Below are 25,809 nucleotides of genomic sequence, written 5' to 3'. Positions count from 1 at the left end.
GGGCATAGCCATCCTGTTTTTTTCCCATTACCAATGTAGAGTCAGAATATGCCCATTACACCTTCCTTTTTGTCTGTCTCAGTTGATACTTCAGCCTGAGAAAGAGAGGTGAGGAATGTGATCTTCATCCTCCCATTCACCTGCTTGTCTGTGGTGTTCAGAAGCCAGAGGCAAACATAGGCTCTACACCTATTTTGTCCTGGCTGGTGTTTCTGGTAGCTTGGGGAGATGAGGAGTGGCAACATGTTATCTATGGAAGTGACTTAGGCATGTTGTCTTTTCTCTGTCTCAATAATCACTGAGGAGGTTAATTGCTGTGGCCTCTGATTTGGGGCTGTTGAGTAGTTCCTGTTCGGTGAAGGTGCTGACCTTAGCAACTGGGGAAATGTTGGGCTCAGATCCTGATGTGAGACTCAACTGCTGACAAATTTGAAACTCTCAGCCTGGGGGTCTTTCTGCAGTGATGGACAGATAGCAAATATTTGGCAGGATTATTGAACAGAAGCTCAGCTTTCGAGGACTAGTATGCCCTAGGTAGGAGTGGCATAGCGCAGATTATCAAGGGAGTGCTGTCAGGATTGGGGTGAGCTGGTGGGCTCTGGGAGGGGAGAGAAGGGGGGCAATGGCAGAAAGGGCCTGAGGTGTGTCAGCAGAGCTGTATTTGGGTATAGGAGGTAGAGGAGGGTTGGTGTGGAGGTAGGGTGGATCTGAGGCTAGCTGCCTTCTATAGTTCAGGTAGTTTAGAGATTGAGTCAACTGCATGAAATACAAATGTAAACCCATTTGATTTTCTCTGAGGTAACAAAAATAAAGATTTTTCAAATGTTGCATCCCTCAAGAGACAAACTAGACCAGGAAAGATGGTGCCCAGTGCGTTTAGTTGTGGTGAGTGTTTCTCAGTGATCCAGTCCAGTAGTGCCTTTGGAGTACCCCAGAAGGATGCAGGCTGTGCTGTGATAACCCTGCCCATCAAGTCTTCTGGCTGTTCTTGAATAGAGGTATCTAATAGGGGTGAGGAGATAGACAACCCTCTCCCCCCTGTCCCAGCCTCTCTGACAGCCTTTCCCAAGGAAGCTTGAAGAGATAATAAAGCTGTGTAGAAAATAGGATTAAGGTAATGAACAGGCACAACGGAGTTTGATCTTTCAATAATGTCAAAGCCTGAGTGACAGGCAAATAAAAAAGCCAAGGCAACCTAGGCCATTGGGCCTCTGATGCAGTAGCTGGAGTGTCAAACTTATTCTTCCCTCTTCACCTGTCACAGCTGGAATGCACCATGCCAGTGGGTCTTTTCCTCTCTGGGGACCTGTGTGTGAACTGGGAGTCTTGTCAGCACGTGTAGGACAGGAGACTGAGTAGGGAGCGCAGCCAAGAAACCAGCAAATGAAGCTTGATGTGATCATTCATAGTGAGGGAGTACAGAGCTGTCCTTCCAGATCATGACTTCTCCATAAACTGCATTTCTGGGTTTAGGTTTGTTTGTTGCTTTTTTCAGCCCAGCAGAGTGTTGGGTGCCAGAACCAATCTCATAGGGAAAAGCTATTAGTTCTTCTGAGGCTTGTGCATGTTGTCACACTGTTGTCACCCTGGTCACACTCCAGAATTGGGAGCATGGCACAGAAACTCATCTTAAAGCTACTCAGGACTGAAAAGCCCCTCCCATACCCAACGTTTCCTGATAACACCTGGAAGATAGAGCCAGCCCTGTGCCCCCCCACCCAGTTTTCAGCTTAGCTCTTCTTTGTGGCCACAAGGGCCAGGGCTTGACCTGCAGAGACTGAACCCAAGGATGTTTTCTGCAAGAGCAGAGTCCAGGCAATTTTTTTTTGTCAAAAAAGAGGTGGAGTGATGCTTCAGCTGTGTTCTTTAAAACCCCAGGATTCTTATCACCACTTAGATGTTTAGTGCTGTCCAAGACCAGTTAGTTCAGTTAACTGAGATTTTGCTCTGTGGGGGTGTAACACTGCAGCAGTTTCTGCGGCATTCTCTTTCCCTTGGAGTAGGTGGTCTCTTTCCCTTGGAGTAGGTGGTCTCTTTCCCCAACAGCTGAGAGCTGGAACACGCTACAAAAGGATTTAAAGCTTAAATAACCTTTTGTGTACTGATCTTCTTAGTTCCAGGCCAGATAAGTCCTGGGCTGATGCTCGTAGCTGTTGGTCATGGTATGTGTTTGTATTTATGACCTTCGCAGTTCCCTGACCCTGGGGCTGCCATTCTCATCCCTCCAAGAGGAAGAGCATAATGTCTTCATCTGGAAATATGTTCTGGCCTTTGAAAAGGGTTTGGATGGGTTGGATGGCAAGGAGATTTTTTTTCATGGGGAAAGGAAACGCCTCTTGCTGCATCCCACCCCCAGCACTGTCTTTCATTTCTGAGTCTGCTGAAATGATGGTGTCGGATCAAAGCCACAACAGGCAGCAACAAGCAATTGTCAAGGGGAGTCTAAAGCAGGGGAATGACCGCCTAATGCCAAAGACACTGTCTCTGATGGCTGAAATTCCAGCTGCTGCTACACCTGGCCCTTTCTCCTTTAATGAGAAGGGGTTTTCTTCTTTTCCCTTACACTTTTGAAGCTGGCTAGCTGCACCTCTGGAGGACATATCTCATCTCACAGGTGCTATGTTGTGCCACCTGATTGCTTTTAGATGTGGGAGCTGGGATTGTTTAGCCTGGAGAAGAGGAGGCTCAGGGTAGATCTTATTGCTCTCTACAACTACCTGAAAGGAGTTTGTAGCCAGGAGGGGGGTGGTCTCTTCTCCCAGGCAACCAGCACCAGAACAAGAGAACACAGTCTCAAGCTGCACCAGGGAAAGTTTAGGCTGAATGTTAGGAAGAAGTTCTTCACATAAAGAGTTATTGGCCAGTGGAATGTGCTGCCCAGGGAGGTGGTGGAGTCACCATCCCTGGAGGTGTTCCAGAGAGGATTGGATGTGGCACTTGAAGCCATGGTTTAGTTAGCTATGAGGTGTTGGATGATAGGTTGGACTTGATGATCTCTGAGGTCTTTTCCAACCTTGTTGATTCTATGATTCTGTGGGGAAGTTGCTGGGGATGTTGCCACTCAGGGTCAAGGTGTATGTGTTGAGGGCAGCTGAGAATAACTGAGGTGATTAGAGGTCTGCACAGAAGAGGAGAATGATTAGCAGTGTGGGCCACTGGATAGCAACCTGTGTCCTTGGGTCGAGTATCAGGCCTTGCTGACTTCTTGCAAGTTCCCTTGCCCCTTTTTATAAAGGATATAATGGCATCTGCCCCTCTTGCCAGGGGCAGGGATTTCTTCTCCCTTTTGCTTTTCCCTGCTGAGACCTTCCTATCTCACCAGCAGTGCTAGTGTGTGGCTCAGCTGAACAGCCAGTTAATGGCAAGCAAGAGAAAAATAAACTTCCTTCAGATCCTATTCCTCTTTCTTTCTTTCTCTTCCCTTATATTACCACCTTTGGAGTTTAAACTCCTTGGGAAATGAGGGTGACAGACCACTGGGAAGAGCTCCAAGGCCAGCATTTGTCATTTGCCATCAGAGAACTGGTGCTCCCCAGCCTGTTGTGGTGGTCTATATGTCTTTAGGTGACACATGCTGGAAGGATATTTCTCCATAAGGTAGGATACTCCAGAGTTCGCTTTGCATCAACTCTTGGAACTATTCTGCCAAGCCCAATGCTTGTAATGGACCAGAGTGTTGTCTGGCATGGTAGTCCTCATGCTGTGAACACTTAGAATGCACAAGTCCTACATTCTTTTTTCCTGTGACACAACATGACAGATGCAGGGCATGAGAGCTGCTGTGAAAACTGAGCCAAAGTTAGTTGTGCCCTGCAAGCCACCCCAGGTCCTCTACCTTTTAAACATCCAGTCTTTGTCCATCTCCTCCCCCCTTTTGAAAGCATTTTTGGCAGAGTGTTCTTTTTGTTTAAGAACCCTCTAATTTCTTGTTGGGTTTTTCTCCCTCTCCTGAGCCCTTTGAAAGTGGCTTTACGCTGTCACTGACACCAAACTGACACTTTGCGTTTCCCCACTTCTTATCCCTTTATGGCAACAGATGTTGAAATTTTGTATCCCTTTTATCTGTCCCTCTTTGCCCTCTTCCTGTAATTAGGTTTCCCTTGTTAGCAGTACAAAGTGGCCCGGTTTGCTGCCTGGCCTTTTGAGCCATTGTGTCTGAGCACATTTTTTTTCCCCTCCTCTTTGGGAAGAGTTCCTTCCCCCTTAAGTAATAGGCAGGGTGTGGGCCAAAGCTGCAGTTTTTCTTGTTTCTTTGTTCTCCATTTATCTCTGCCACCTTTTTCAAAGGGATGGAGAAAAAAAAAAGTAGAGAGTGCATGGAAGGGGAAGATACAGAGTTGTTTCTTGACCATTGGGCTCCCCTGCTCTTCAGGTGTTTAATGCAGGTGCCTTTGATGTCTACAAATTTTGGGGAGACTGGAGGTAGAGGATTCATGAGAGTAGCTGGTGAATGGAGGAGAAGGGAGATTCAAGTGTGTGGCTGGTGCCTTCAGCAGAGGGGTGGGGAGGAGTCTTGCAGGGTAGCCAGGCAGCTGCTGAGGAGGTTAGTAATCCATGTTTACTTCTAGTGCTATTGCATTGTGCTTTTTCTCTCCAAGAACCAACACTGGGGTTACCATGATAAGGAGCTGGCTGAGCTTTGCTAACTTGCTGCTGCTTGTTCTCTGATACATGCTTCCACGGGACCCCAGATGCTAGGTTGCATCTGTCTGTGCACTGAGGTGGGCAAGAATTATTTGCTGTCGTTCAAATTTTGACGTATGTAGATCTGCATCCACTTTGGTGGCTCTTCAGAGCCATTGAGTGAGTGAACATGAACAGCTGTCGACAAAGGAGGAGAGCTTGAGAACTTGGGCTCCTTGTGCTGTTCTTAAACAAGTGTCATTTGACAGTTGCCTTATAGAACACTGAACACCCTGGTTAGTTGATCACTAGTAATGCTTTCCTGTTTTATTTCAGTCCTTCTTGGCCTTGTGTTCTGTCACACTCAGATTTATTTTTAGTGGGGAAGTAGGTAAATGAAATTAGAATCTGCAAGGCTAGTTCTCAGTTATAAAGGTTACTAAATGTTTTCAATAAAAGCTTTTAACCTAGAGACTTGGCCCAGGATGCACAAGTAGACTTCTTAGTGTTGTGCTCTGAACCAGGTTCTGTAGAAGACCATTCTCTCCATAGCCTTGAAATCCATGTTTTAAACAAGTTTGAGACCCTCTATATTTAATAACAAAAGATGTTTTTTTTTTTCAGTGAGGGGACCAAATGGATTCAGAACTGGAGTTACTAGATCAAAGGAAAGATAACAGAGTTCAAAAACTGAGAAGTCACCTAGGTCTTTAATTTCTCCAGTTACAGAGAAGTGGGTGGATATCTCTGGTAACAGGAGAATCAAGCGATAGCAGATACGATGATCTTTGAGGTCTCTTCCAACCTTGGTGATTCTGTGATTATCATGGCACTGATTAAGTTTCACAGGATTTGAGGGGAAAAATTATAACACCATTCTGCAGATGCAGAATGCCCTGCTTTTCTGTAGATTCAGCATGCCAAGTATCATCTTTTTCTAAAGAAATTCTCTTCAGGCTTTGTGGGAAAGAGACCCCTTTCAGGCTTGGCTTTCTTGCTCAGCATCTCTGTCTTGGCTGAATGCAGTTTGCAATTGCAATAAACAATCCAAATCTTGCCTAGCAGTGAGCTAAATAGCTTTCTGGGTTGTGCTTACATCAGGAAAGTGAATGCAAATGTGTGTCTTCTGCTGCCACCACTCAAGCAGTGGAATGATCCACAGATAGTTGCTCTTTCTCAGATGGCTGCTCATTTCCCTTTTCCCAAGGTTCTTCTGCTTGTTTTTTGCTGTGCTGTTTCCCCATCCTGTCTACAGATGGCTTTGGTTACTCTTTTAAATCTTTAATTTGAGGGATTCCCATTTATATGTCCTTTGGTTAATCAGGAACACAAACACCGTGGCTTCTTCCTGAAATTCAAAGGAAAAAGGGTTGATGGAGGGTTGGGGTCTGTTGTAGGAGAATTCTTGTCTTCAGATGACCCTTTGTTGACCCATGTAAAATTAGTTTGGCTCAACTGTCTTTGGATTTCTGATTTTGTCCTTGGGAGCCATTCTCTCTGCAGTAAGGTAGATAAAATGGAGAGTTTGGATTTAGATCTAAGCAAAGGGAAAGCAGATACTTCTTCATGGAGCTGACAGTCCCAGTTGTGACATGAGCAGCAAGACTACATATAAAGAGGTCTCCTGCCTTCAGGCATGAATTAATCACTTGTCCATATGAAATTCCCCCCTCCAGTTCTGCAGCTCTGAACTGCAGGATTTCATTCTCTTGTTCCTGAGATCTTGAATGTTGTTGGAGGCAGGACAATGGTCAACTACTTGAGGTAGTGCTAGAGAAACCTTGCTGCTGCATGGAGCTTCTTAAGTGTCTGTCTCTTGGGTAACTGTTCCTTTTAGCAGACTTTGTTGTGTTTAGAGCGCTGTCTCTTGGCTATAATGGATAGCTTCAGTCTTGCCTGTGCAGAGTGTATTGCCTATGTGTTCTTAAAACCTTTTGGGGCTGTGTGTTTACTTACTGATTCCTGGTGGATTTTTTGACATTGTCTTTCTGAACCTTCTCATCTCATCTGGAATCTTCCAGCTTCCTTTTGCTAAGAGGGCTCTGGTGCATCTTAACCTAAAAGTAGAGCTCTTGTAAGAGGAAGAGCATAGAAGTATTTGTCCTAAATCCTTTCCTCCCCATGACCGTCTTGGGCCTGTCTCACTACAGATGAGCATGAGGCCAGCTCCTGCCTCTTGAATACGTGCATGTCCAGGGCATGCTGTGGCCTTTGCACTCCTGTTCAGGCATATTTATGACAACTTTACAAGGCCCTGAACAATCGGAGAGCGTGGGTGGGGGCTGGACACTCCAAGCGCATCAATCAGTTTCATCCCTCTGAGCCAAAGCAAAAGCAATCTTTATTTTTCCCTGGGTTGAGAGAGAATCAACAGAGGCAGGAAAGAAGAATAGGAAGGAGTGAATGAGGAACCCCCTCTGCCACTGGCTAGCAGTAGCTCATTTAAACAGATGGCTTTGTTTTGATTTGGACTCTCCATTTTTTTGTCTCCCTACTAAAGGAGACCTGCAGAGCTCTGTCCAGAAAGGGAGCAATACAGCCGCCTGTTCCCACACAAGTGGGGCGAAAGGCGAGAGGCTTTGAGAATTCCCTGTTTCTTTTCCTCACCTCTTTCTTTTTCTCTTCCCCCAAGAAATCACAGTTTGAGAGAATTCCCCCCTACTCCTCCTGTTGGAAAGAAAGACAGAGAAGACATTCTTGACATTCTTTGCAGAGAAAAGGGGTTAAATGTCTGAATTTGGGGGTCACCATGTTATACAAATTGCAATCTAATCGTTTTTGCAAGAACACACGTGTGCTAAGAAAAGGAGCCACGGACAAGAAAGAAAAGGGGACAGACAACCTTTTTTGTCCTATCTTCTTTTTTTGTGTCGCCCCAAGGTTTTGGACTATTGTCACGTCCTGTCTCTCTCTCCCCTCCTCACCCCCGAGAGAGAGAACATTGGTTTTATAGTTAAATTGCTTCGTAAAGCAGAAGGGCTTGGTGCCATTTCTGTTTGTTTTCCCAAATAAAAGCCCCAGCAGGGTCTCTTTTGCACCGTTGTGGCTTTATTTGAAGAAACTGGCTTTTTCCCATAGCCCAGTGTGTCAGTTTATCCTCTGAACTTAACCTTACGGGAACCCGAACAACAAAAACTCACAGGGTCCCAGAGCTGGAAAGGTAAAGAAATTGTATCTTTTTATTGGACCATTTAAAGCGTGTGTGGGCCAATTCAGAGAAAGCAAAAGAAAAGGAGGCAAAACTCCCTCTCCTGTGTCTCCCCCCCGCAACACAATCTTAAACCGTCGTTGGTGTCATTCCCCCCTACTGCCTCGAGTCCCTTCAGCTGCGTTGAGGAAGCTGAAAGAGGCATTTCTCCTGAAAATCACTCGTAACAGCATCTCTGAGCCATTTCACATGAAGGTACTCACTCAGTTCCCCAAGCCAGTCCCACGTCTCCCTGCAGGAATTAGTAGCCTTAATTAAATGCAAGAGTAGCCTGAGAATAACTCAGAGGAATACCTTTGCTGAGGACCTATGCTCCTCCCTATGAACATTACAGATGTTGTTTGACCAAGTCCTTCCCTCCTTAGCATAAGCTGCTGTGTCCCTTGGGTGCCTCAGCTGCTGTTGCAAAGCACCTGGAAAAGATGAGAGCTCAGCTCTTCCCTTTGGATTTGGTGTGTTCTCCAAATTGGATGACAGTTGCTGTGCAAATGCCGCACTCTGGATAATTGTTTTTAAATGGATTTTGTTTCCTTTCTCTGTGTGATACTCAGCCCAAATACCCCAGTGGTTTGAACTGAACAGTGCTCTTTCCACTTTTTTTGTTTTTAAGGATATGCTTCCCACCTGGCTTGTTTTAAGTAGTTATTGGAACTAAGATACTGGTTTAGAGCTCTGCTCAGTTTCTGAGTCCTCACCTGCTTATGTGCAGTGCCTTCTTCTCTTTGATGGATGATCACAGTTCACAGATGAGGTTTCCAGAGCAAATACATCCTCAGTTTCTCACATCTGTTTTCAGCAGGTGTTCTGAACTCAGCAGTTTCCTACAATTTGCATATTTTTATAATATAATTTCTAGTGAATCTAGGTCACCAGAAATTGGGGGGGTGGGGTGGGGTGGGGAAGTGTTTATTGTTTCAGCCCAGCTTTTGGAGTGTATTTCATGTGTATGAGAAAGAACTGGCCAAGACTTGCAGCAAATGAGCAGGGTACCAGGAGGGATATTCAGACTTCTTTGGATACTTTGCTGATAGCTAGAGTCCATGGAAGTCCTGAGCTTTATGGTTACACAAATGTTCACTGTGGCTTGGGAGGCTGTATATGGTTTTAACTTGGTGACAGCAGCATCCCATGCATTATCTGGAAACTAACCATCATGGCCTTGCCGTGATTGATCTTAGTTTGTCTTCACAGTGCTGCAATGAAAAGAAAAATCAACTTAAACCAGCTTCTTTCTCCCATTCCTTGGTAGTTCACTTTGCTTTCAGTCTAGAGGGTTCTTGTCTTCTGAAGGTATCTCAATAGAAGTGCTTATGGCATTGAAATATTCTGCTTATGGCAATGAAAGACAGAAATCCCAACCAAACAGCTTAAAAGTAGATTTTTCTCTCAAGTGTTGTTTTCTGAAGAACATGGGAATTGATGGAGATGAATCAAAGGATTCTCTGTAATGCCTTTCATTTATGGACTCATCCATTTGATAAGTTCCCAGGCACAGGAACCTATTAAAACATCTTGTCCTATCAGCAATGAGTCTAGAGCCTGGTGTTAATATGACATTCCTGTACCAGGGACAAAATGGGCTGCTGGATTTGCTCTGGCTCTATTCCTTGTGGGCTGGTACCAGACTACTGGTAATATGATTTCAGTCTGTCTAGGTGCTTAAGAGAAAGTAGGAGAAACTAGGAATATCTGTGGTTTCCAGATCAGCACCGGAGGCCTACCTGTGTGTCTGTGGGTGCTGCACTGGCCTGGGTGGTTTATTGTTAAGGTGCTGAAGCTGAGAGCTCTGGTTCTAGACTGGCCTGTACAGGAAACCTGGACTTTACAGGAACCTTGGGATTTTGTTCCACACAGCTGCACTGGTTCAGAGTGGTCTCTGTCAGTGCCATCCCGCACTGGGACAGAATACTGGCACTATTGGCTCAGGCTGTTGAGTATAGAAAGCAGAACAAAACTCCCACCATCTGCTTTACCTGGCTTGCCTAAAGAAGGCCTGGCAGTAAAACAGCCCCTGCCTGCTACTGCTCAAGGGCTAGGATATGGTGGGAAGGTGTGGATCTTCCATGCTTGGTCTTGCTTAGGCTTTGTGGTCACTTGCTTGACTAATCTTTGTGGCACATAACAAAGACAGGAGACACTGGCCTCTGAAGTGCTGAGGAGCAGCTACCTGGTTTGTGGAAGGTGTTAGAGTGCAGAGGGTGAAAAGGGCCTGCAAAGGAATGGAGAAGGCTGTTCCTTGCTGCATTTGGCTGGTGCTGGTGATCTCTGCAAGCTGATGAGAAACAAGGTTTCTCAGCTATCACTCCTCTTCCTACCCCTTACTGAGTAGGTATCTTCTGCCTGTGTAAGTTGTTAGACCAATAATACCTCAATGATGGATTTCCATCTGCTGCTTTTCTGTTGCCCATTGATGGGTTATCCTGATCCTTTAATGCATTATTAAGAATTAGTTGTAGATTTTGCTCCCTAGGAAGCAGAAGGTGTTGGGGACTGGGGTTTATTGGTAGGGAGTATTAGGAATAATGAAAACTGGACAATTTGTGGGCATACAATTTATGTTGATCCCAAGACTCAGAGAGTTGTGGTGGCAGAGAGCTCCCTTCCCAGCATGGACTCAGCATAGCTGTGTATGCTGCAATGATGTGGATCTAGCCTGGCATAGTGGTAGCTGGTCCACAGGCACCTTAAGCTGCTGAAAAGTGGGGGAAATATTCATCATGTTCTGCATCTTTATGAATTTCAATGTGTCTGTGCCAGAAGGCTTAGGGCTTTTGGTTTGTGTGCCCAGCACAATATGGTTTGCCCCTGGTGTCAGATTGTAAGAGCTTTGCTATAGCAGCTAACGTGTTGTTCTGTAACTGCTGAAGGACTGCTGCTGGATGCAGGGGCTGGGCCTCCCACTCAAAAGATGCTTTAGCTGACCTGTTCTTGGTGCAGGAGAGTTGAACTGGTTAACAAACCAATCAAGCAAGGTTTACTTTGCTGCAGTAACTTAGAAGTGTTTGTGCTCTTTTCCTGCCTAGAGATAAAAGGTTGGGTTTGTTTGTTTGTTTGTTTGGGTGCTTTTTTAATTATTATTGTATTTTTTGTTGCCTAGGCTAGGAAGTGGAGGGAGGAAGACAGCTGTGACTGCTGGGATGCTTGGGTACCATTGCACTGAGGTGTGAAGGCATAGAGAAACACTGAGAGCAAGGCACCTGGGTGGTGGTCAGTTCTGCACAGGAAGCTCCAAAAGCAGGAGTTCAGACTCTCTGGTTTCTCCTCTCTCTACCCCTTTAATGCTGAAATTTTTCATGTGAAGATATCATCAATTTGCCATTAAAAATTTCTGCCATCTTACAGCACTGCAGACTGAGGTCTGATCTGAGAGATGGAAGATAATCTTTAGTGTGGTCAGGCTTGCTCTGGCTGTGATGGGTGCTTCTTTGGAGCAGAGAGGTTGTGAGATCTGCTGTAACCCATTTTAGTCACCTGAGAGGATGAAGAGGGCTAGTCCCAGAGAGTGCTTTTGCATCCTGCTACCTTTCCTCAGCACAGTGTTTCTCTCTCCCTGAGCTCACTTAGTCCTTTACATATTGAAGGTGTTTTAGCAGGAAATATCACCAGAGGTGCTACTGGTCTGCAAGGCCGATGCATAGATGCTTGTCCTGGTTTCCTCTTCTGAAGTGACATGTGCTCAGAGCACCAATCCAGGGGCTACCCTGTGAAACAAAAAGCAGTAGTGTGCAGAAATTGAGAGAGCTCCAAGCTGGTGGTGCTGCTCTAGAGCTCACTGAGATGGCTCATCTCCTGGGATTAGCTCCCTGCTCCTGCCTGGGCGACTAAGAGAGGGCTCTGAAGTTTGAGCAGTCTGGCCCCTTATGCATCTCACAGGTAGTCCAAGACTTCTTGTTTGGCAGAGCAGCTCATTCCTTCTCATTCCTCTGTTGTATGTCTTGCTGCTCCAGTCCACACAACTCATAGGACAAAGGCTTTATGGAACCCTTGACAGGAGTTATGTGTGTGCCTATCTGCCCTACTGGCTTTGCAGAACTGCAGATGAAGCGATCTGTGTGCATGGAGAGGCAGCTCAGAGATGCCCATCCATGTCTCACTCCATGGGGAAGCTGAAGGCCCATCTGCCCCAGCCAAACCAGTGCTCAGATTGCGAGTGCTTCAACCTTTCAACCTGCACACAGGTGCAGAGTTGCTGCTGGGTTGGTTTTCAAGTAACCTTCCAAGGGTTAATGTATTGCGAGAAGGTTGCAAAGGGCTGAAGCCTGGAATCCCCTCCATCCCTTGCCTGGAGAAACACAAAGTCCAATAAGCCAGCACCCCTGGATTCGTGTTGGGGGGGATTAATTCATGCACTTGATGTTAAAGCTTGTCCGAGAGGTTTGCACGGGGGGGCCATCGCTAGGGCTGGTTGGCCTCTCTAAATGGTTGCTAGGGGCCTGGCATCAAGGGCCAATGTAGCTGCCCACAGCCACGGTCATGGAGGGAATTACACAGCCACAAAGAAATTGTTATTCTACATAATCTGCTCTTTGGAGAGTGACTGTGGGGAAACAGGCTGGCCCCAGCACGCCGCCAGCTCTGTGATCATAGAAGCGTGCTGGCTGCAAAGATCGGCCAGGGCTCGCCTTCTGATCCGGGGACACCAGGGCTCGAGGCGCTAATCTGCTTTATCAGCGATTTCTCTCTCCTGACACAAAGGTGTTTACTTGTTTTAACATCTCCCGGGACTCTATTTCTCCTTTTGTGTGGTCTTTATCCCCCCGACGAGGGCTTTAGCCCAGATTACAGACAGAATTAAGGCATTTGGCGATGTGCCTCAGAACTGTGTGATGCTGGATCAAGGAGCAGAAAGTAACAAAATAATGGGGGGAGATGCTGGGAGTGACCCCACTGTGGGATCCGTGCTATCGGCTTTCAGGACCGCTTCATTGTCCCTGAGAACCAAGGGCCTGTTGGAGAGGGGTGGCTGTGCAGCAGGATTTGAAAAGCAGGTGTCTCAAGGTTTATTGTGCCCAGCATTTCTGATTTAGAGGGTGTGTGGAGGAGGAGGGAGAAAAGGAGGGTTTGCAATAGAATTAGAATTAACCAAGTTGGAAAAGACCTCCAAGATCATTGAGTCCAAACCATCACCCAACACCATCTAATCAACTAAACCATGGCACCAAGCACCCCATCCAGTCTCTTTCTAAACACCTCCCGTGATGGTGACTCCACCACCTCCCTGGGCAGCACATTCCAATAGCCAATCACTCTTTCTATGAAGAACTTCTTCCTAGCATCCAGCCTAAACCTTCCCTGTGCAGCTTGAGACTGTATCCTCTTGTTCTGGTGCTGGTTGCCTGGGAGAAGAGACCAACCCCCACCTGGCTACTACCTCCCTTCAGGTAGTTGTAGACGGCAATAAGGTCTCCCCTGAGCTTCCTCTTCTCCAGGCTAAGCAACCCCAGCTCCCTCAGCCTCTCCTCATAGGGCTTGTGCTCCAAACCCCTCACCAGGTGGCCAAACCCCTCATAGGTGGCCACTTCAAGCATCTGGGCAGATTATCCCCTCCATTCCCAAGAGTCTGCCATAGCTGGGTATTGCTGGTGGCTGAGGCAGGTGTAGTGATACTGGGGATGGGCTGTGCCCTGTGCCTGATGCTATTTCATATGTCCTGGGAAAAGGGCTGAAGCTCATTCTTTCACTTTGTTAGGGTAGGTGTTACCCAGGCACCATCCACCTGGTGAGATGCTGGTTCTGTGCATGAACGAGTAACAGAATGATAGAGCCACAAAGTGTCTGGCTTAGAGCTTCATGGAGATTTTGCTTATGCTCTTTCACAGCAAATAAGGAGTCAGAAGAGGAGGGAGTCAAAAAAAAAAACCCAGCTTGCTTTTGGAAAGTTGTCTCCAGACAGTCCTGGAGTGTTTGCACTTGATCTGTCATGTTCAGCCCTAGATATGCTGTTTGCAGTGTAACTGGAGGGGTTTGAGGAGAGCAGCCATGGCAGACTGGGTCAGGAGAGAATGACTTGTCTGTCAGTCTGAGCTGTGTATCAAAGATACAGGGAAGTACTCTGGTAATTTGAAGGGTAGTGCGTGGAGCTTGATGGAACTGACCAGGTAAGTGGCTGTTGCAGATCAGCTGGGCTTTGACTGAATTGAGAATTGTCATACTTGGAAGCAAATCCCCATTACTCAGAGTACCTGTCCCTTCTCCCACGGAAAATGATCCCGTTAGGCATCAGCTGTACCTATTCCTCACCCAGCTGTGACTTGTGCTGGTCACCCTCTATGACAGTGGCCCCACCAGTTGCAGAAGCTGGGGCAGAGAGCGGGAAACTGCTGACTTTTGCATTCTGTAAAATCTAAGAAATGAGGTCTAGGAGACTTCTGTGACACCATCTGTGCTCTGGCTAGCTGAATTGGAAAAGTGCTTTGCTCTGAGTGACTCTTCCACTATTGTGTTTCCTTGCAGTGGTCAGCTGTTGACCTGTTTAGGCACTGACTTCCACTGTGGAGCTGGAGTCCTTGACATGTTCTATGAAACGCCCTCCCTTCTCCTTTCTTGTGGGTATGACACCTACATCCGCTACTGGGACATACGAGCCAGCACCAGGTGAGCCTACCCTGCTGGCACCTGGGCCTCGTGCGAGGCTCCTGGGCTCTCCCACTGCGCTGTCTAGGGACTCGCCTGCAGGTGGATTGGGCCTCAGTGGGGGAGGAGTGGAAGCTCAGCCCCTCTGTGGATTGTGCTGCCCTTGCAGGAAGTGTGTGCAGGAGTGGGAAGAGCCCCATGACAGTGCCCTGTACTGCATTCGGAGCGACAAGAACTACATGATGGCCAGCGGCTCCGCCTACTACGGCGTGGTGCGCCTCTGGGACAAGCGGCAGACCCGGTGCCTGCAGGTGAGGGCTGGCTGCAGCTAGGCAGCAGCAGAGCTTTGGAGCTGTGCTCTGGCAGCACAGTGCCTGTGTCTCTTCAGAAAGAGAGGGGCTGCTAGGCTGCCTTTGAGGTGAGCCCAGCATGGGGAACCTATGTGTAGGGAAAAGCCTGCTTTGCTCAGGCATCTTGGCCTCTGGGTCTGTAACAGCAGTTGGGGTCTTTGAGTTGACCTCTTCGTTGAAAGGCTACTCTCCTGTTTTCTTGCAGAGCTTTCACCTGTCTTCACCCACCAGCAGCCCAGTCTACTGCCTCCGTTTCAGTACCACCCATCTGTATGTTGCCCTGGCATCAGCCCTGCGTGTCCTGGACTTCACAGCCCCATGAAGGGCACCGCAGCTACTTCTGCTCACCCCAATTCAAAAATTCAAAAGAGTTGACACTTGGCTCAGGGAATTGCAGGGCAGGAGAGGTGAGAATGGTCCCCAAGGCTTCCAAAGGATTTTTTTGCCTGCCAGAAAGCTACAATTCCAAGTGCACAAAGGGCCTGACTTTCTCAGCCTCACCTGCCTGTTGGTGGAAATACAGGCCAATTGTCCTTTAGCCTTTTCATTTTGTGCAAGTCAGGTTTTGTTTTATTAACTTCTGGGGTTTCTCCCTTTTTTCCCTTTATTTTTTCTTCTTTTTTTTAATTTTATTTGTGGTGTTGTGGATACAGTGTTTGAAGGGCAAGTTAAGCCAGGGTGCCCTGTTAGCTGTGTGTGCTGGTCAGGTTGAGACCAGTCAAGCTCTGAGCCATGTGAGGCGAGTCTAGACTGTGTGTGGGGTGGACTGATGTGGTGAAATGTACCTTGAGTGGGGCCCACCTTTCACCTGCACTTGCCCTCCTGACAGTCGCTGGTGGTGTTCTTCACAGATGAGAGCAAAAATTGAGCTTAAAGGCAGAGCCAGCCCTGCTTACAGTGTTTGCCTCCCCAAGCTGGCCATCAGGTCAGGCTGTGCACTTGGCAGGGCTTGAACATTTGCGTTTTGCTAAATAAAACTCTGAAGGGAAACAAAAGAGAGTGTTATGGTTTTGTTTCAAGTTCCAAGGGGGCTGTGATCTTACCCACTGATCGCAGAGGCCTGACTGGGTGGAGGAGGCTGGGCCTATTTTCAGCTGCTGTCTACATGTCTAATAGATCTCTCTCTCTAGCTGGAGCCTGTGACACTGGTCCACTGAAGGCAGTTGCTGGGATCTTGGATCTCCTGTCACTTTTTCAAACAAGGAATTCAAAAAGTAAGATCTGCAGCTCACCAGCTGTCTGCATAATGAAGCTGAAAACTGGACTAGGGCAACCTCAAGGCCTTGATGTGATTTACTAAGATCCTCTAGGCACAACCAGGAGGGCTCTGCTCCTTTTTGTGCCAGCCTTCTGAACCCAGGCTGGGTTACAGAACAGCCTGAGCTTTCAGCTTTCTTGGCTGTCTGGATGAATGTGGAAGTCTGTGGATCAACGTGCTGTGGGTGAATGCAGTAGTGGCTGGGGTATGGCCCTCTGTGGGGAAGAAGGTGCATGAACACAACCTGGCTGTAAGTTTGGGTGTCTTGGATAGGTAAAGGAGAGGTTTTGTCTTACAGACAGGGAGCACTTCTAGGGCAGAGAACCTAGTATGGTGCTTTGTTAGAACTCAATAGCTGATTTCCACTCTTGAGAGACTGCTCTTCCCTTGTGATGCAAAAACAAATTACTAGAGCCCCTGCCTGAGCAGAGAGGGAGTGGAATTAACCAGCTCCTTGCTTGCTTGAATTGAGCCCTCCATTCCCAGCAGATGTGAGACAACAGCTCAGGGTGCAAAGTAATCTCAAAGCATGGCTTTGCTGCAGGATCACATTCCCAGAAGGATCTTTCCAGTGCAACTCCCTATCACAGTTCCTGATCTGTGCCTGTCTCTTCTCCTGCCACTTGTTCCCAGTTGCTGTCCACTCTCTTGCAGTGACAATGATGCTGTATGTTTTCCTTGCATAAGTAGCAGAGTTGATGTGTAAGTGCACCAAACAATGACCTACTGCTGTAAAAAAGATGCCATGGCTGGAACAATCTTTGATCAGGTCAGAGCTATAGATCCCAAAGACTTTTTGCCCAAGATAGTGAATCTGGGGGGACCTCTGGGTTATTTGTAACACTGAGGGGTTGCTGTATTGCTTGGAGTACTTTGGGCTCTACATATCATTAGGCATGAGATAGAAGACCAGTGAGAGAGGAAGCTGGCAAAGTTTGGGAGTGTAAGAGGACTGGTTTTTCTCAGGTCCTGGTGTATTACAGGTCCTTTAATGAAACTGGGAGGAGGGGTGGAGATATTAAATGTCTTTGGTAGTCTCCCCAGGGAGAGGCTGCAGAGGAACCTGAGTAACTGTGGGGTGGGAGGAGAGGTTCTTTATTGCACTGGGACTTGGGCAAGGCCCCAGAATAGGAAGGAGCATGTCAGCTGAGCAGGTGAACAAGTATCACTGGTGCAGGAGACTCCTGTAGTGTAGCCACTGCCAGTCCTGCCATTTTCCTTCTGCAGTCTATGCTGATGCTTTTAGTTTCTTCTTGGCTGAAGCCTGGAGCAAAGCTGCAACCTCATGGTGGTGGTGCCAGTACTGGTGTGTAGAAAGGTACAGCCTCATATCTCAGGTGACATTGAGGAATGGGGAAGCTGCAAGTGGGACTGATGCACTGTCTTTTCGCTGAGCTCTGACAGTCAATGGTGCCTCTGCAGCTGGGTCCTAGAGCCACCCAGCAGCGAGGCTCTGCCTGGAGATGCCACCTAGGTTCTAAGAAGTTTCTGGGGTTTCAGAGCAGTCCTCATCAGGGGAGCTATGCTGGAAGAGCATGACCAGCTCACTTAAAAGTACGGGGGGTCTTGGATAGGATTTGTTCAAATATGAACCGGGATGGAAGGACACATAGACACAGGGATGGCAACTGCTTGCTGGAGGGCAGGTTGCTAGAGCAGCACTGCTGGGCTTGTCTTGGTGTATGGAGTGTGGTCTGTGCAGCCAGGGTTGTGATGGGCCACGTTCATGCCCTCATGGAAGGAGCATTCTACTGCTACTCCTGTCTGCCACTACTTTCCCCTTCATGCAAATGAAGGCAGCTGCATTTCCGTTCCTGTGCTCTGCATGTCATGTTGCAGATGGCTGGTGGTAAGGAAGCAGATGAGTGTCCTCCTCTTCACCCTGTTTCAGAGGCTGTGCCCATGCAAGTCTAAGCATGGATGCTGTTCACACAGTACCAGGTTCACCAGGGTGTCCTGCTGACAGCACAGAGAACTTTGCAGCACAGCACTGGAGGAAGTTGCTTCCAAGCACATCCCAGGCAGGTAAGGGATGTGGGGAAGGGGTTCTTATTTTCCACATGTTACTGTCTTCAGCAATGGTGCCAGACAAAGGGAATTCCCATGGGGAATTATCCAGGTTTCATGTCTCTTCTGCTCACAGAGGATGGGGAGAAAGCTGCTAGCTGTGGATATGGTGCAACTCCTTGGCATGCTGCTGCCTCCCACAACTCATAGAAGGATCATAAACATGTGTGAATCAGCAGCCCAAGCAGTAAAGCAACTGACCACCCTGCAGTCTCCCTGAACCCACAAAGATTCCTCCAACAGGCTCTATTAACAGGACTAATTTTTATTAGAAAGGGCAAAATAAATAACTGGGAAGCTGTGCCATAGAGCTGCCCCCACTTCAGCCTCTTGGCAGCCACTGCCTACTGGGTCTTGCAGTCACCATCTTCACTGTTAGCTACCTTTATCTTCTTCAGCTCCTTCTGCAGCTGCTCTTCTGCAGCCAGGATCTCCTTTGGTTTCTGGTACTGTAGGACAGAGAGGAATGCTCTTAGCACTCCTGCTCAGCCTCTGCTCCAAGCAGACCAGCTGGGACCATGTGCTACCAGCACAGCTGGGGGCCCCCTGCCAAGGATGGCCTTTCTGTTACCATCTGCCTCCAAGGCCTGTTTGGAGAGGTGATACTGTCACACTGGGGACATCTGCTGAGACCTGGAGTGTCTTTTATAGTGCAGGTAAAACTTTCCAGTGGGAGTCTTGGCCTCCACCAACCCCACTGGAATATCCTGGCAAGCTGTGTCCCCCAGTTTCCCAGCATGCTCACTGGCTGTACACTCACACATGTCATACATACATATAAAAATAATATGCATTTTTTTAGGAGGCAGACAGAGAAATAAGAGTTGCAGTTCCTCTGTCCTACTTCACCCAGCTGCAGTTTAGTGCTGGGTGCAGATGTGTTTTGGCAAGGGTTTGGCCTGTAGCAAACAAGCTCAGAAGGACTCAAGGTGCTCCTCTTGGCCTATTTCCCTTGCACATGCACCTCCACCTCCACTGTGAGGTTTCCTTCAGAGGTGATTCTTTGGGTACCTGGCTTCCACATTTAAAAACACACCTGCTGCTCTAAAACATCTGCTCCTTACTACAGGTGCCTGGTGTGGAAGGTTCTTGCATGGAAGTGTCCTTTCCATGTGTCCTCTGACATAAAGCAACAGGTGAACTTTTATTATTTACTTTTTTTAAAGACTGAGGCCTCTAAGTGCAGCTGATGCTTGGTCTTGTAAGACTTGTGTTCTAAGGTAAGAGAAATTTGCTGTCACTGAGAGCAGAGGCTTGCTCAGGCCTGAGGGAGGGGATATATGGAAAATGGGGCATGACAGACACTCTTCCACTTGCTAAGTCACCTTGAGCGGCAAGTAGGGCCCCTCCTGTGGCCTGGGCCGTCCTGGCTAGTGTCAGCATGCCCTGTGTAATCTGAAACTCCCACTGACTGTGTGAGAGGGCAAGGGGGTCATCAGTGACCCTCAGCACATCTCCCTGCTCTGCCTCATTTCCCCACGTGTCAGAATTGCGGCTTCTTTGTGGACGTAAAGAGAAGGGCAAGGCGCTGTTCTGTGCGGCCAGGAGCTCACCGTGATGATCAGGGTGTTGTTGGCATGGGTGAAACTGAGAGCAGCTGCGTCCAAGGGGAGCTGGTATCGGTCCAGGTCAGGAATAGAGAACTTTTTGTAGTACCTACAAATGAGAGAGGAGACAGAAATGAGGAAGATGGGGTGGTTCCTATTCCCCAACCAGCAGTGCTAGGCTGGGGAGTGTTGTTCTACAAGACTGAGAAGACGGTAGCAGAAGTCTCAGGGTTGGCAGGTTACCATGTTGTGTGCCTGCCAGTGGTCCCAGGCTGTCAGAAGCACTTGACGCAAACCTTCAAACTGGAAGTTAGAGTTGGCAAGGTCCTGAAAGGCAAGGAGGCTTGGTCCCTCCACCTTGCTCTTGGTTAGAGACAGACTACTCAGTCATACCAAGAGGTATCCCTTGTCTTTGTCCCTGCTCATGGCCTTTCATTCCCACTAAGTACCAGTTCCCATTAGCTCTTGCAAAAGAGCTGTGAAAGCTTTTGTGCTCTGCAACTTAGTTTCCTGAGTGATGCACCATTTTGTGTTACAATCCTTCCTGAACCCATCTTCTTGGCTTCTTGCAGTGCTTCCTAGATAATGTCCTGCTTTGGTGACACTCGAGCATATCCCTGGGTACAGAGCTGCAGGTGTAGCTGCCCACAGCCACCTGAGCCTCTGCTCTGCAGCCTCCTCTCCATGGTGGCCATAGTTCTCTGCACTCCCACCTACCCTAGCTGTTCCTCCCCTGATGTCCATTCCAGTCTCCCAATCCACTCTCACATGCAAGTGGAGGACAGAGAGGTTTCTGCCAGCTCCTTATCCAGCCTGTGTCTCTTCACTGACCAAACCTTGTGCTTTGCTCAGTATGAAAGGGGATATGTCTCAGAACTGGCATGGTTGTAAGCTGTCTAGGCAGCTAAGAGATTTCCAAAGACTTGAGGACCAGAACCTTGTAGACCTGTGTCTACATTTCTGTGATTCTGTGATTTGCCCGAGGCCCTTCTTGCTTGGCATGGCTTGCCCTGCATCTGCTGCTTCTCTCTGGGGCTGCACCAACATTAGTTGGTGGTCCTATGCCTGCCTATAAGCATGGTTGGGTTCTTAGTCTCTTCCAGCACTCTCATGGGCAATGCCCTCCAAGGAGTTGGCCTGTAGCTGGTACTAAGGTGCCCAGAGTAGAGCGAGAGCTGGCAGCGGCTGCTGTCATGCTGTGAAGGCTTCTTTTCCATTGAGCCAGCTGTGTGTAAGGCTTGGCCTCTCTAGCTACCTCTGCCCAAATTGCAGTTTATTTTCCAAGCCAGGGTGAAAACAGCTACAAAGGCCAAATGGCTCTCCTGGTGCAGAGGGAGGAATGTACGCAGCTTGTTACCGCAGGGCTCAAACCATTCTGTGTTGTCACTGCTGTCCTATTTGGAAAAGGTGGCAGACATGGATAATAAGGGAGATGTCAAAGGTTAAACAGCAGAGATTAGATGAACACAAAGACATGTTAAGGAAGTGTTAACTTCTTACCGATTAGACAAAAAAAAAAAAAAGAAAAAGGAGGAGGGAAAAAAAAAAAAGGCAGTACACAGGAAAAAAAACAACCACTGTTTCAAAGGGCCTTGGGAGTCATCAATGAAACAGCAGTATTCTGCTGCCCCAGGACTAAGGAGAAGGGGAGAAGAATGGCTTTGGCTGGCCTCAAACTAAAATCTGTGACAAGATCAAAGGAAACCAGATCTGCCTGGCCACCCCCCTCTCCTCCTAATATTACCACTGCCTCTTGCTACAATAATTGAATCAGGTTTGGCGTTTGGGGAGGTGGCTTTCTGCGTTTGTTTTTAGAGTTTAGTTTAATGGATTTATTTTAAAGCAAGAGGTTTTAAGCAAATCCCACTTGAGCAGCCCTCGCCGTGGCCAGAGGGAACGGGAGTGACTGGTGGAAGTGAAGAGCTCCTGTCTGGGCTGGGAAGGTAGTTGATGGGCGATTGTCCCTGCTGAGGCAGGCAGATTCTCTGCTCTCGCCCCTCACCACATGGTCAAGAGCAGTACTGCACCCTGAGCCTGGGTCCTGGCCCGAGATCCAGTGTGTGTGAAGTCACCTCTATTATTTTCCTACTGGAAACCCACTTTCTGTCAGCCTGTAAGGAAAACTGCTACTGGTATGCTGAGAATTTAGAGCCGAGCTACTCAGTAGTGACTTGGCAGCGCATCCTGTTGCTTGTGCCTCTGGCTGGCAGTCAGCACAGCTCTCTTGCTCAGAAGCAGCGTGGCTGACTTCCAAGGGCTGGAGAGGCTCCGAGGCTTCCTTTCTCTCCTGTAGTGATGTGCATTCTCTCTGTGGACTCCATGGCTTTGTTGCTATCTGGCAGTTAATTGCTGAGTGGTGCCTTGCCCTGGCCAAGGCCCAGGAGAAATGATACAAGATATCCTGGAGCCTGTACTAAGTGTTCTGTTGCTGAAGTCTGTCCCTGCTCCCTATTGACAGCAGAGTCATTCTTGTCCCCGGTGAGGTGACTTCCAGTGTTAATTTTAAAAGTTGTTAACTTTCATGTGCAGGCTGTGAGCCCCTGTCAGGTCCTTTGACTTCATCTGACATTAGCCTACAAGCATATTGGTGTCACTTGATTTTGGGGGACCCTACTGTTTTCCTTAGAGTGGTACCAAAAAATCTTGGTCAGGTAGGGCATAGGTGAAGTCTCAGCAGTACATTATACCCTTACAGGACCTACACAGGCAAGGAAGCTCCCACAAACACCCTACTATTAGTAGGGCTGGAAGTAGATAAGCCTGTCTGGGGTAGTATGTGGTTGGACTTAGGCTCACATACTCCCTCCCTGTCCTAGCTCCCTGTATATCCACTGGTGGCTGGTGGGAACCTCATTTATCTTTGCTACATAGGTCTCCCTACTGAAATACCACTCTTCTATAAATCCCTCTGCATGCATTCCAGCCAGCATCTTGCTGTATTAGAACTGTCATTGTTCGCTGCATTCATGGGGTAGACTCCCCTTTCCTGCCCTCTAGCTGCCTCTTGCTTTTGACCATCCAGGTTGTTCATGTGCAGAGCTCAAACTTCCTCGTGCCATGGCTTCTGATGGGGCAAACCCTCGCCTGAGGACGTGCAGGTTCTGCGATCTGAAAGCAGCCCAAGTGGAGCAGTTCTTTGCCAACAGCACCACCTACAGCCAGCCACAAAGAGCGGCTTAAAGAGGGAGGGCAAGGGCGGATCGGGAAACAGCCGTGATTTTATCCTTCTCTGTTCTGCAGCAATGCTGGAGAGGGAATGCAGGCAGAAACCAGCACGCCCAGCTTTCCATATTGGTGCATTATCTCCGTTTGTAAGTGGCTTTCACTCATCTTCCAATATCCTCCATTGTTCTCCTAAGACTCGCTCCATGCTATCTCTTCCCAACACAACTGCTCATCCTGGCTTATCTCACTGAGGCTGTCAATGGTTTGGGGCACAGTGTGTGTCTCATGCCATGAGAGAAGCATCTTATACTGACACAGTGTAAGATGATGCTTAAAAGCATTTTTTTTCCCTCCCACCCAAAACTGGGTTTGGCAGAATATTGTGGTGTTTCCTTTTCAGATTCAGTCTACCTTTATGTATTTTTTTTCTGCTGATGCCAGATGACATCGTTGTCGTTGTGACTACAGGAGAGGGAGGCCTGCCTGTCTGGATGCCCACAGCTTTGCTGTACCTCTTGAACCCTGCAGCTTCATGCATTCTGAGAGTCAGAGTGAGAAGGTGGGATGCTCTAGCTTCGAAAGGTCTGCAAGGCTCTTTATTTGTCTAAGAGACTGACATTTATCAGGGAAAGAGCAGCAAACACCATGCTGCTGGAACCATGAAATAAGTTTGCAAAGGCTATTGCAGAGCTTGAGGGGTTCTAAATGTGTCTGGGGCAGCTAGAAGTGGAAATCCAGCAGCAGGAGACACGCAGCTGTGAGGTGAGGTTCCCTCAGCCCCTGCACACTAGAGATAGAAGGCAAGAGAGGACAATCTCCCTGTGCAATCACCAGCCTACCCTCTCTGCCAGCACACCCCAAGGGACTGTCAGCACCAGCAGTGCTGTCCTTACTGACTTCTTGTTGGTGGTCCGGATGACACAGCAGCGCTGCTCCTTCTCCACAGAGACGCTGTAAACCTCCTTGGGGTAGGGCAGGTTACGGATCCGCCACTGGAAGCTGCTCAGGGTATCCTTCCTCATGAAGACAGGCTACAGCAAACAGGTACCTTTAGCAAGGCCACACCAGCAGATTCCATCCATCCCTGTCCCCTTCTTCTTCTACTGCCTTAAGAGGCTCCACTTGGGCCTAGCTATTCTTTCATACTGGAGAACTAGGGAGTAACTCAAACTGCCTGAGCATTGCTTTCCTAGAGCTGAGGCTGCTCTGCCTTTGCCCAGGGCACTGCCTGCCCTGCTTGTAGGAGGCTCAAAGTGTTCAACAAGGGAGTCTCACAGTACAGGGTTAACAGAAAACTGGGCCTCTTCCTCACAGGCAGCTAAATACTGAGCTCTGCCCACCCTAGGGACCTGCTGGATTGTCTTGGCTCTGCCCCAACTTGCTGTGCAGGGCCATACTTGTGTTTCAGGTCTGTAGAAAAGATGGTGAGAGACTCTGCCTCTCAGCTAGTGAGATGTGAAGATTAAACACACTGTGCTATGTTAAGGAGCAGTGTGCTAAGCAGTGCCTGTGTCAGCCATTCATTGTCATTGCCTCCGCTTTCCATCCACTGCCTTGTCCTGGCACTGGCTTTCCTTTCAGCCTACTATTTCAGAAGCCAGAGTAGCCGTTGGCCAACACAGCAGTACAGTTTTGCTACTTAAAGAAACTATAAATAGGCTGAAGATCCCCAAAGCACCCACACTGTCCCTTCTACCCAGACCCTGCACCTTTGGTATGATTTGGAGCTGAGTCCTAGGCACGTTAAGGCTGTCTCTTAGGTCTTTGAGTTATCTGTGCTCTTAACTTCTGCTGTAAGCACAAGAATAGGTAAGTTTAGGTGCAGTGGTGCTTATAGACCTTTACATACATTGGACCTGCTTTCCTTTATGAGCTCTGATTCCAGTGTTCCCAGGAACGGTGAGACTGGCTCTCCCACTTCAACCTGCCACTTGCCAGAGCCTCCAAGGGTGTTCTTCTCTCGCCATTTTCTACCTGTGGAAGGGGAAAGAAGGATTTTCATTATTCTGCTCTTTAAGAACTCCAGCAAATGACTGTCACTGAGATGATACAAAGATGCACATATTAATTCCTGTCACTTCCACTTCAGCATGAGTGGATCTGTTTGCTGGCTTATTTCTGAAGTCAGAAATTCTGTACCAAGTGTCTCTTTTGTGCTATTTTGAGCTCCAGCCATGATAGGATTGCCACAGGTGCCATGCTGCAGCTGATGTGGGTTTGGACAAAAGCCACCTTGCTTGTTTGTGGTTGCAGAAGCCATAAAAAAGCATATTTCACACCAGCACGTGCTACAGACTTCATATCTGGCTATGCAAGCCTGCTGTGACAGTTAAGTTGTCTGGAAAGATCCTGGGCTAAAGCAAGGTCTGCTACACCACGGAAGTCTGAGAGACCTAAGTGGAAACTGAACCATACTTACATCCCTATAACATTCAGCTACAGGCATGCTTGTTGGAGGGCAGGTAAGTCTGGGAAGACTATCTAGGAGAGATTTGTTCCTGACCAGGAACAACAGCCCAGTCCCGCGAGTGCAGACATGCTGCTGTATGAGGTTCTGCTCCAACCCATGTCTGCCGGGGGCCAGCTGAGAGCACCACTTACTCACTAACTGACCGGTCTTCACGTCGTACTCTTCGGCCATCTCCTTCCCATCCTCGAACAGGTAGTGGATCTTCCTTACCCCTAGAGACAAGGCAGGTGGTGAGGGTAAATAGCAATATACCCGTCCCTGGGTCTCCGGCTCTGTCCCGCTGCCTGGGCCCCTGTCCCCGGGTTGATTGCCCAGTGTCCTTTGCCGGGTCCCCGTCCCTCCCGGATGCTGGGCCGTTCCCAGGGGCGCTCCCTTCCCTCGCCCGCGGCAGAGTCGCCCCAAAGCACGGAGCGGGGGCCGGAGAGGGCCGTCCCGCCTCGCCGCCGCGGTTACCGTCCTGGACCAGCGCTGTCTTGCTGGCGGCCCGCAGCCGCTCCAGCCAGCTCGGCAGGGCCATGGCGGCCAGGCGCGGTCGCCGCGGCAACACG

The 25,809-nt window shown here is 48.4% G+C and overlaps 2 protein-coding genes across 2 annotated transcripts in view; one reads left to right on the top strand and one right to left on the bottom strand.

Moving 5' to 3' along the window:
• FBXW4 (F-box and WD repeat domain containing 4) overlaps window positions 1-15,749 on the top strand; it is a 66,986-nt gene extending 51,237 nt beyond the window's left edge. Inside the window, exons 7-9 of the mRNA XM_068139499.1 lie at window positions 14,285-14,425; window positions 14,574-14,715; window positions 14,960-15,749. Coding sequence (XP_067995600.1) covers window positions 14,285-14,425; window positions 14,574-14,715; window positions 14,960-15,076 — 400 coding nt within the window. The 3' untranslated portion in view covers window positions 15,077-15,749. The remainder of the gene's footprint in view (window positions 1-14,284; window positions 14,426-14,573; window positions 14,716-14,959) is intronic.
• Window positions 15,750-18,328: 2,579 nt separating this feature from the next.
• DPCD (deleted in primary ciliary dyskinesia homolog (mouse)) lies at window positions 18,329-25,797 on the bottom strand. Its single transcript, XM_068139500.1, has 6 exons — window positions 25,715-25,797; window positions 25,393-25,473; window positions 24,641-24,765; window positions 23,689-23,822; window positions 19,633-19,735; window positions 18,329-18,528 (listed from the first exon to the last, which is right to left on the bottom strand). Exons 1-6 carry the CDS (start codon window positions 25,776-25,778, stop codon window positions 18,424-18,426), a joined length of 612 nt encoding a protein of 203 aa, XP_067995601.1. The 5' UTR covers window positions 25,779-25,797; the 3' UTR covers window positions 18,329-18,423.
• Between the last annotated feature and the right edge of the window lie 12 nt (window positions 25,798-25,809).

This window comes from Melanerpes formicivorus, unplaced genomic scaffold (assembly GCF_026170545.1).
Source record: "Melanerpes formicivorus ecotype bairdi unplaced genomic scaffold, bMelFor1.0.p_v2 SCAF_6, whole genome shotgun sequence".
Classification (NCBI taxonomy): domain Eukaryota; kingdom Metazoa; phylum Chordata; class Aves; order Piciformes; family Picidae; genus Melanerpes; species Melanerpes formicivorus.
The sequence above is the reverse complement of the archived record's forward strand: the minus strand, read 5'-3'. Positions and strand labels throughout refer to the sequence as shown.